We start from the raw sequence: 9,594 nt of genomic DNA, 5'->3' as shown, positions 1-9,594 counted from the left end.
CTTAGAGATGCCAGGAAATCCTGAGTCTGGAAGGAGATATGCGGGTCATGGGAGCAGCTACCCCCTAGGGCCAGTGCTGCCTTGCCCAACAGACCTGTACTCGTTCTCCCAGCCGCAACCATCACCCCAGGGGACAATTTCTTTAGCCAGCATGAAGAGGGACCCTTCATTTGTACTTTCTGCCTTGGGCTGAAAAATTCAGGGCAGACCTGCTGCCTGGGCCCCTGGAGGTGAAATACAAGGTGAGACAGGGTGATCAGAGGGAGAGGTGAGCTGGTCCTCAGGGAACCCTCAGTATTATAAGACAGAAAGGCTTATGAAGACACAAGTCTGATGAGCAACACAGGCTGAGCTCCTAGGGGCTCACAGCCCCAGGTGGCAATGAGACAACTCCCCAAAACGGCATGACATAGGAAAGAGATCAGATGTGTGGTGAATCCACGGTGCTGGAGGATCCAGGGAAGGCTTCCTGTAGGAGGTGGCCCTGAAGCTGGCCCAAGAATGATCCTCTATAGATGTTCAAACAAAGATGATGGTGGAATTTTGCAGGAGGAAGAGGGACCCAGAAGTACTCAGGGCATGGGGCAGGGAGAGGTTATTTTGGGAAGTCAGAAGCCCTGAGGAGATGGCAGGCTGCCGGAAATGGGCTTTGGAGGTGGGGGGCGGGTTGGGGGTGAGCCCAGCAGGAGATGTGAGGGGCTTAGGCTGTAGCAGCACCTGAGGTTCCCTGGGGGAAGGCGTTGAGTTCCAACCAGCTGCAGGGCTGGGTCAGGAGTAGGCACCGACTGACGGAGGTGGGAGAAGCCCGCCCCCTGCCCCTCCCAGATCTGGAAGGGCTGCGAGCCGAAGGGCCAGGTTTCCCTGTTTACAGTCAACCCCGGGAGGGGAGGGTTGAAGGACGGGCGGTTGCCCGAGGAGGCCGGCCGGCTCTCTCCAGCTCCAGCTCGGCCCGAGTGGTGGGAGGCTCAGACACTCCGCTCCCAGCCCGCCACCTCGCCATGGCCGCGGAAGTAGACAGTAGGCCCAGGGGTCTCCCCGGCGGAGGCGCGAGCTTGGGCGCCGCCCGAGAGCACGTGCAGGCGGTCACCCGAAACTACATCACCCACCCCCGCGTCAGTGAGTATGACCCCCAGGCGGTGTGGTCGGGTGGACTGCTGCGTCCTCAGGCCCTGCTCCTTAGCCTCGGGGTCAGAGGAGGACCCAGACCTGGGGAGACCTTAGGGGCCTTGGGTCCTGCGGAGTGGCCCGGGCGGGGGGACGGAAGTCTCCAGCGCAAGGTACCCCAGAGGAGCGGCAGCGGAGGAGCTGCAGGAACCCTCCTGTGATCAGTGACCCTGCACTGAGACCCCAAGTCCACAGAGAGCTCCCAGCTGCCCCCAAGGGCATGCGTGTGCGCCCCTGTGTGAATGTGTTTGGGGTGTGCTCCTATGCACCCCCAGAATACTCAGCGTGAGGAATCGTGTAATCAAGTGCCCTGGGGTGTGTGTGCATTCTCGGGATGGGGAACATGGGAGCCGGTGTGTGTCCTGCCGTGGCGTCTGCCTTCTGGGGAAGGGGTGTGCCTGGGGGGGGTGTGCTCCCATCTCCACTTGGGTGATGATGTATGTGTGTGAATACGAATGTGATAGCTTGAGAGTGTGTACCATCAGAAAGGAGATGTGTGAGACAGTGTGTGCATGCAATGTGTACACTCAGGTGAGGGTGTGTGAGCCAGCATGCGGGCTCACAGGGAGAACATGGATGACTGGTCAGATGACGTCACACGTCTGTGTGTGAGCGGCTGGGAGAAGGGCCAGTGCCCGGCACCCAGGTGTCGGGTGTGGGGGCTGTGGGTGCTGGATAGACACTTGTGAGCTTCTAAGGGGGGTTGGGGGTGGCTCGGGTGCCTGTCCTGCAGGCGTGGGCCAAGTCTGGATGTCTGGGGCCACAAACCTGGTGAGGCCCCAGGGCCAAAGCCCGCACCACCCCCGCCCGTCGTGTTTCCTTGTCCAAGGTCACGTTCCCTGGTCTGGTATGGCAAATTCCCAAATTCTCAAGACAGCCAGCTCACTGGAGTAAACCGGCCTGGCCGGCATCAGCTAAGCAGAGCCGGAGGCTCCCAAGAGGGTGTGTGTGGGGGGACTCTGGCCTGACGCTGCAGCCATCGGCCAGCCCCACCGGGGGCAGGCAGGGTGCACAGAGGGGCAGCTGAGAGTTTGGGGTGCAGCACGCCCCCACCATCGAGTGGAGAGTGGAGCAGAATGACCAGGCCCAGGGCTCAGGGGGCAGCTCCGGATGGGAGCACTGGCTGAGGCCCTTGGTGTACACTGAGGGGCGTGGAGAACCCCAGCTAAGGAGAAACTGAGTGGGCTCAGATTTATCAAGGAGGTGCTATGGGGGACCGGGGAAGATGAAGGTCCAGATTCTCCCCTAGGGCAAAGCTAGGGTCACCAAGGCCCAGAAATGTGCAGTGACTAGGCCCCCCTTGGGTCCAGAGCCCAGACCTGGTGAGCAGAGTTGGTTGACCTTTGTCCAGGCCCTGTGACGGCCTCCCCCTCCCCCTGTGAGAATTCACGAGCTGCCTGGGTGCTGAGGTGGGGTGGGTCTGAGGTCTGGTTCCCTTTCCTCCTTCCTGGAATGTGCCCTCCCAGGGTGCAACCTTACCCCAGGATCCCCTCCCGCCAGTCCCCTCCCAGCCGGCTTCTGTAGTCAACAAGCTCTGGCGGGCAACACCCAGGGGGTTTGACCCCGGGCTGGAAGCCCGGGCCGCAGTGACCCCCCAGTCTGCGCCATGGGGCCCCTACCCAGGCGACTGTGTTCACACCCAACAGCCGACCCAGAGTCACGGGTCAGCGCGGGGTGAGCCCCTCGCTCCATGCCTGCGTTAAAGATGTTATTGCGATGACAAAGGCCATTCCTGTGCCTCTGCCGCACACCAGTGTCCTCCCAGCACCAACCCAGGGGCCCTGGCCGGCCGGCACCCCCACCCGAGGGAGGCTGGATTCCTCAGCGTGCCTCTGCAGTTTCCTCCAACTCGCCCCTCCTCCTTGGAAGCCTGGAGGGTTTGTTTCTCCCTGGGGGTTTGGACTCCTGTGTCCCTCTCTGCCCTCCTCCCCCTACCCGGGGACTCTAAGCACTTCTAGGCAAGAGAACTTCGTGTAGAGGCAGAATGAGCCCAGAAGGAGAGCTGGGGGACCAGAGGGCCAGGCGACAGGGCAGCTGGGTCCCCGCCCCCCAGCTCACTTGGCCATGGATGGGGATGAGTCCAGGGGAAGACTTCCTGGAGGAGGAGGTGGACTAAACAGGCCTGAGGCATCCAAAGTGATTTCTCTGCAGTGGCTGAGGGAGGGGAATGGGTCAGAAAGGAGAGTGGGGTGGAATCAGGATGGGGAGGGACCCCGGCAGTATCCACCCTGGGAAGGAAGGGACCCGTTTGCCTTCCTTGGAGCTAGAGCTGTTCTGCAGAGAGAGGTGACCTGGGGCTGTAGCTGGCTGTGTGGGGCAGAAGATGGTAAGGTGACGGGTCGGGGCTCACAGCCTGGGCAAAGGTTAGGATGAACCGGCTGGCAGGAGGGCGGGAGCCAGGTCAGATCGCCTAGGGACTTGAGTGCCAAACCGCTGGCTGCCTTGGTTTCCTCAACCGAAGGGCAGGGGAGGTGACAGAGTTCCACTGCTCAGGGTCTTGGGCTGATTCTAAAAACCCTCCTAACCCCTGCCCGCCCTCCCCTAATCCCTCCAGCGGGGATCAGGGAGGAGGTGCAGGACCTGCTGCCCTGGGCTTGCCCCCACCTTGGCCTCACGCATGGGCGCCCGCCTGAGCCCGCTCCCAGGACGCTGCAGGTGTGGCGGGCCAGCCCTAATTAGCGGAGCCCCGCTGAGCCTTTGACGGGGAAGGCGGTGGGGAGGTGGGGGCAGGCAGGGGCCCAGGTGGGGGCAGGCAGGGGCCCGCAGCCCGGAGAACAACCCGGAGTGTCAGCTAGGACAATGGAGAAGGGGTAGGCAGAGCAGCTGGAGGGAGTGTCTGCAAAGTCTCTGGAGGCCCGTGCCCCTCGGGGGTCTTCTGGTTCAACCCCTGCCTCCAGCATCACCTCCGGGGTCAGGGGCATGCCCCGGGCCGGGGGTAGGAGCTCTAAGGCTTGAGCATCACCAGACACTTTCCTGATTTGTGGTGGGCCCTAGGAGAAATCAGTCGACTTCCTGGGCCTCAATTTGCCACTCCATGCAATGGACACAGTCAGAGTTGGGAGTGGCTGCAGACAAAAGGCCTGGCTTCCAAGCAAGGACACCTTTGTTGCACAAACCAGAAAGGGTCTAAGAAAAGACACTGTCTAGTCCGACAGAGGAGACACCCCTAGTTTGAGGGAAGAGACGTGATCTGCCTCAAGTAACAGACAAATTGGAAAGCAGGACACTCTCCTGAGTGCCAGCTCTGGGGTTTCAGAGGGAAACCCCTGGTCAGTCAAGGGGCCTTGAAGGAAGCCAGCAACCAGAGGCTGAATGAAAATGGCCATATAACTGGATTATCTGCAGTGAATAGTCCAGGCTATGCCATATGAAAGTCGCTCAGACGTGTCTGACTCTTTGTGACCCCATGGAATTTCCAGGCCAGAATTCTGGAGTAGGTAGCTGTTCCCTTCTCCAGGGGATCTTCCCAACCCAGGAATCAAACCCAGGGCTCCCCCATTGCAGGCAGATTCTTTACCAGCTGAGCCACCTGGGAAGCCCAAGAATACTGGAGTGCGTAGCCTATCCCTTCTCCAGGGGATCTTCCCTAGCCCAAGAATTGAACTGTGGTCTCCTGCATTGCAAACAAATTCTTTACTAGCTGAGCTACTAGGGATGCCCCCAGTGCTGTATTCAGCCAGCAGTGAGAGCCCAGCTCCAGGCCTGCCAGAAGCCTGGGAAGGGAGCTTGTGGATGGGGCTGTGATGAGCTGAAACTTCGAGACGTGCTGCATGGAATTGAGAAGTGCGGATGGAGCTCCCAGCCCTGCTGCAGGCAAGCACTTTGCCTGGCTCCCCCAGACCCACACCCAGATCACTCCCTTCTTTGTGACCATCACCTCAGCAGGTAGAGTTGTTGGGTATCACCAAGCTGTGAAATTGGGGGGACCCAGTTATGAACAAAGGGAGGAAGTTGAAAGACTTGTCTCCCCTCCCTCCTCCCCGGTGGAGTTAGAAATGATTCCCTGGGGATTTCTGGACCTGGTTGGGGGCACCCTACCTCTCCTGCACCCCCATCTCCCTGCACGCCCCCCCCCCCCGCGTCTTTCTTCTGGCTAGTCTTGGTATTTTCTCCACAGGTCAGTAAGATGCCAGTGCTTCCCTGGAAATGCAGGGAAGCATTCCCTGCATTCCCTGCCCCATGCTCCCTCCCCTGTCCTCAAAGTCCTCCACCTTCCCTCTGCTGGGCTCCCCAGCCCTCTCCACTCCACACAGTCCTGGTGATCCAGAGGATGTGGGCAAAATGCCACCCGGGCAGGAAGGGCGTGTGTGGCTGTTGGGTGAGTTTCTTGGTGGGGAGGCCGGGTCTTCCTGCGCCTTTGCAGGCACCCCTGCCATTTCCTCTCTCACAGGGAAGATGAGCCTGTGCTGGGCAGCCACGATGCCCTTCTTTGTTTCCCACAGGCCCTGAGTTCCTTCTCTGGGCCTCAGGACCGCCTCACTTGGGCCAGCTGTGCCCTTCGTCCAGCTCTGTGGGGGCTGCCTGGATGACCCCATTTGACCTTGGGGCCTCAGCTCAAATGGCTCTTCTGCAAGCTGCCTCCTCCAGCCCATTCCCACCCACCCTGCTCTTTCCGTTTGTAGCAGTTGGCAATTATTTCCTCTTTGCGTTGTGCTTAGTTATGGGTCGTGTCGGACTCTTTGCAACCCGATGGACTCTAGCCTGTCAGGCTCCTCTGTCCATGGGATTCTCCAGACAAGAACACTGGAGTGGGTTGCCATACCCACTTGGGGAAGACCCCCAACCCAGGGATTGAACCCAGGTCTTCTGCATTGCAGGGGGATTCTTTACCATCTGAGCCACTTTGGCCCTGTTTAAATTGTAGGCTCCATGTTTTATTTGCCTCCTTTATTTGCATAGCCTGTTACTGAGAAGGCCTCTGATGGTCAGGCTTGAAGGGAGAGAGGGAGGGAAGCGGAGCTTGGAGGGCAGATGTGAGAGGTCGGAGCCAGGTAACCATCTTGAGGTCTCAGCATCCAAAGGTTTGAAAATAGGCTGAGGAGTAGCTGGAGGGGGTCGGAGGAGGTCGGAAAGGGGCAATTAAGGCAGGGCCTCCAGGGAGCTGCGGGGGGTGGGGGACACGTCCAGGCTGTCGTCCCTTCCAGGGCAGAGCCACACTGGAGCGTGAGGTACGGGGTGCCTCCCCAAGCCACATCCCATTCGTCCTCCCTGATGGCAGGCTTGTGGGAGGCTGGGCTGTGATCATCGCAGGATTGGGGCGGAGGGCATGGTTTTAAGAGGGAAGATACCAGAGCTTGCTTGACGGGAAGGCCACGGAGAGAGGGAGCGCTGGCTGGAGACCCCGGGCACAGCCCTCTCTAGAGCCTGGTGCCACCAGGGTGGGCCTGGCTAAGATGGAAGATGGGAAAAGGAGAAGAGGATGGTTCAGGTGGGTGGTGGTTTGAGGGCAGGAAGGTGAGGAGTGCCCTGGCTCTGGGCCCAAATCCAAGAAGAACTTCTCTTTCTTGAGTTGTCCTAATTGCTCAAGAGAACCAGGCAAACATCTGTGCAGAGATCCCCTTGCCCACTTGGTCTTCCTAGCCCAAGTCCCCTGGGAAAGGAACTTAGATCCCACAGAAATAAGGGGTTGACCACTGAGCCTTAGACCATGGAGGGTGTGGGCCGGGGCATTTAGCTTCACCTGGTGGGGCAGCTGGGCAGCCAGCTCGCTGGAACCATGAGAGCAGGTGGCTGGGAGCCACGTGGTCTGATGGGAAGCACGAGGTGTCCCAGCTCCTGCTCTGCCACAAAAGTCTGTGACCCTGGGCAGGCTTCCCACTCCTCTGGGCCCCATCCTCCTGGCCTGTTGAAAAGAGGGCTGGACCCCTTTCCCACTGGAGGCCCTTCCAGCCTGGAAGTGACCTAGCAACCTCGAAGATGTCCCTGACCATCCCGCCCTGCCAGATTCCTTCCTCCCAGTTGTCTCATTGGCACTTTGAAAGGAGCCTGGGGAGAGGATACCATGTCCCCAGGTTATAGGCAAGGGAGGGACTCAAGGGCCCTCAGCTAGCCCCTCACAGAACCAAGCAAGCTTCCTGCCTGCCAGACCATGCTTCCCCAGTTGGGCTCCCCAGAACTGGAGCTAGGAAATATTTCGTGATGTCCTGCGCAATCCTTCCGTGTGAGCCAAGCTCACGTCCCCATTTCGGGTCTCACCAGCCACCAGCATGGGGAGAGTCTGCTTCCTCCTCCTCTGTGGTTCAGCTCTCTCCCCTCCCCCACAGGCACCCAATGAACCCGGCCTCATGGAGGGGCAGGGCCCTGCTGGCCTTTCTCACGGATGCCTGGACCCCCCCCACCCCACTCACACACACAGTGCGCAGTCAGTGTGGGTGATGGAGAGGAGTGTGGTCCTGCCAGGGCTGGGGCAGGGGGTAGAGAGGGCAGCTCTTTTGGAATCTCCAGCTTTTGGAAATGCTGTGGGTCAGAGAGGAGGGAGTGGGCGAGTGGGGGCTGAGGCCAGAACAGCCTCAGGGATAAGAAAGACCTCTGGCTGGCTGCGGAGGGGAGGGGAGCCTCTGCCCTCGCCCTGGCCCTCCCCCAGCCTCCTGCAGGTGTCCGAGACAGCGGGGGCCGCGGACAGGGGCACGACCTTTACAGCAATGGTGGCTGGCCCTGTCACAGCTAATGATCCTGACGGCCTGGGTCCCGAGAGGAGCGGGGTGGTGCTTAGAGGGAGGGGAGGCGGAGGATGAGTCTGTGTGTGTGTGAGTCTGTCTGTCTGTCAGTATGAGACCCTCACCCACCTCCACCCTTCCCGCAGCCTACAGGACTGTGTGCAGTGTTAATGGGCCCCTGGTGGTGCTGGACCAGGTCAAGGTAAGATTTCCATCTCTTCCCAGGGACAATTAAATCTTAGCGCTCACTGCCCCTGCACTGATTTCTTCTAAATTGCCCTGTCCTTAGGGGTCTCCCAGCTCCCACCCCATTCTTCCTAATCCCCCCACCCTCAGTTACCCAAGGTTTTCCCCTCCCACCTTTTCTGTGGGCCCCACCCTGGCCTTTAAGAGAACTGCTCCTACCAGCCGTCAGCAGGGCCTCCTGGGCTATCGCACCTCTTTCTTCATCAGTAGAATGGCTGTATCTAACTTCTCCCGGGGCAGGAATCTCCCACCAGGCACTCAGGGATTTTTTTTAAAGGGAAGAGGAGGAGGTGGCAGGCAGATGGATAGCAGCTAACTTTTCTCCAGACCTGGAGGCTTTCAAAGGTCTTTGGAATACCTCAGCCTGGGAGCCAGCAGCTGGAGTGGGAAGTGAAGTATGCCTCACGGAGGAGGGTGTGGGCGATTTGGTGTCCCTGGGAACTGCAGAACCGTGGTAGACACTGGAAAGATTCTGAGTTCGAGGCTGGGGATTCTCGAGACACAAAGAGCCCTGCAAAGCTCCCAGGTCACTCTGCTTCCCCCCCCCCCCCCACTGTTAGTTTCACCCCTGTCTCCCACCCCGTGTTACCCACACCCAAACTGGATCTGGGTGCCATCCTTGATCCCTCACTCCCTGGACCCCAGTCCGTCAGTGCTCATGTTCCTCAGCAACCTCCCACCCACTGCTCCCTTCTCATAGCCGTGGCTTCTGGGTCCCCAGCCTGGAGCCCTCCCACCCTCTACCATGCAGTTCCAACCCCTTCCCTCCCCTAGTCCAAATTCACTAGGGCTCCCCCTGCCTTCACCATACAGACCCTCCATCTGGTAGGGTCCTGCACACCTCTCCACGTCTCATCACTCTCCCTTCCCCACTTAGAAACCCACACTGTCTCTGTGTGGCGCTCCCATTGATGTCTCCAGGCCTTTGCACATACTCTGCCTTCTCAACTACCTTTTCCTCATCGCTTCTTCTGACTCACCTTCTCCTGGAAGCCTCTCTTAGCCTTCTGGACAGTGAGCTTGTCCCTGTTCTTGACTTTGTGTGCTGTCTTGCCAGCAGCATCCATCAAGGCATTTGGTCACCAACTGGCCACATGTGGTGACCAAATCTTCTCCCTAACCCCCACAGTTGTACTTGGGTGGTGTTTATGAATCCCAAGCTCCCCGAGCCGCACATTGCACTTTTACTGAACACCCAGCCCATCATGCATGCTCAGTTTGTTCAAAGGAAGGGTGAGTGAATGAATGAATGAATTTAAGAGCATGACTGATTATGGGCCTGTCAAAATCTGGCCTCAAAAAGATCAGACCCACTCATTTCTGGAAAACAGATTCTGAGCTCATATGGACATCACAGTTGGGCCCATTAGTGTCGGGGATGTCCTGGAATGAAGTAATGGAGTCAGACAGTGTGACTCAGACTTCTTGAATTTTAATCCCAGATCATCCCACCCTTTCTATTAACTACCTGTCAATTCTAGATCAGCAGCAGCACCACCACCCGGGACTTTGTTAGAAATGCAGATTC

General features: G+C 58.9%; 1 protein-coding gene across 1 annotated transcript in view; it reads left to right on the top strand.

The window, feature by feature from the left end:
* The first annotated feature begins 884 nt into the window (after positions 1–884).
* ATP6V1B1 (ATPase H+ transporting V1 subunit B1) overlaps positions 885–9,594 on the top strand; it is a 28,008-nt gene continuing 19,298 nt past the window's right edge. Inside the window, exons 1-2 of the mRNA XM_043468239.1 lie at positions 885–1,116; positions 7,967–8,022. Coding sequence (XP_043324174.1) covers positions 999–1,116; positions 7,967–8,022 — 174 coding nt within the window. The 5' untranslated portion in view covers positions 885–998. The remainder of the gene's footprint in view (positions 1,117–7,966; positions 8,023–9,594) is intronic.

This window comes from Cervus canadensis, chromosome 5 (assembly GCF_019320065.1).
Source record: "Cervus canadensis isolate Bull #8, Minnesota chromosome 5, ASM1932006v1, whole genome shotgun sequence".
Classification (NCBI taxonomy): Eukaryota; Metazoa; Chordata; class Mammalia; order Artiodactyla; family Cervidae; genus Cervus; species Cervus canadensis.
Note: the sequence above shows the minus strand (reverse complement) of the source record. Positions and strands in the feature narration are given on the sequence as shown.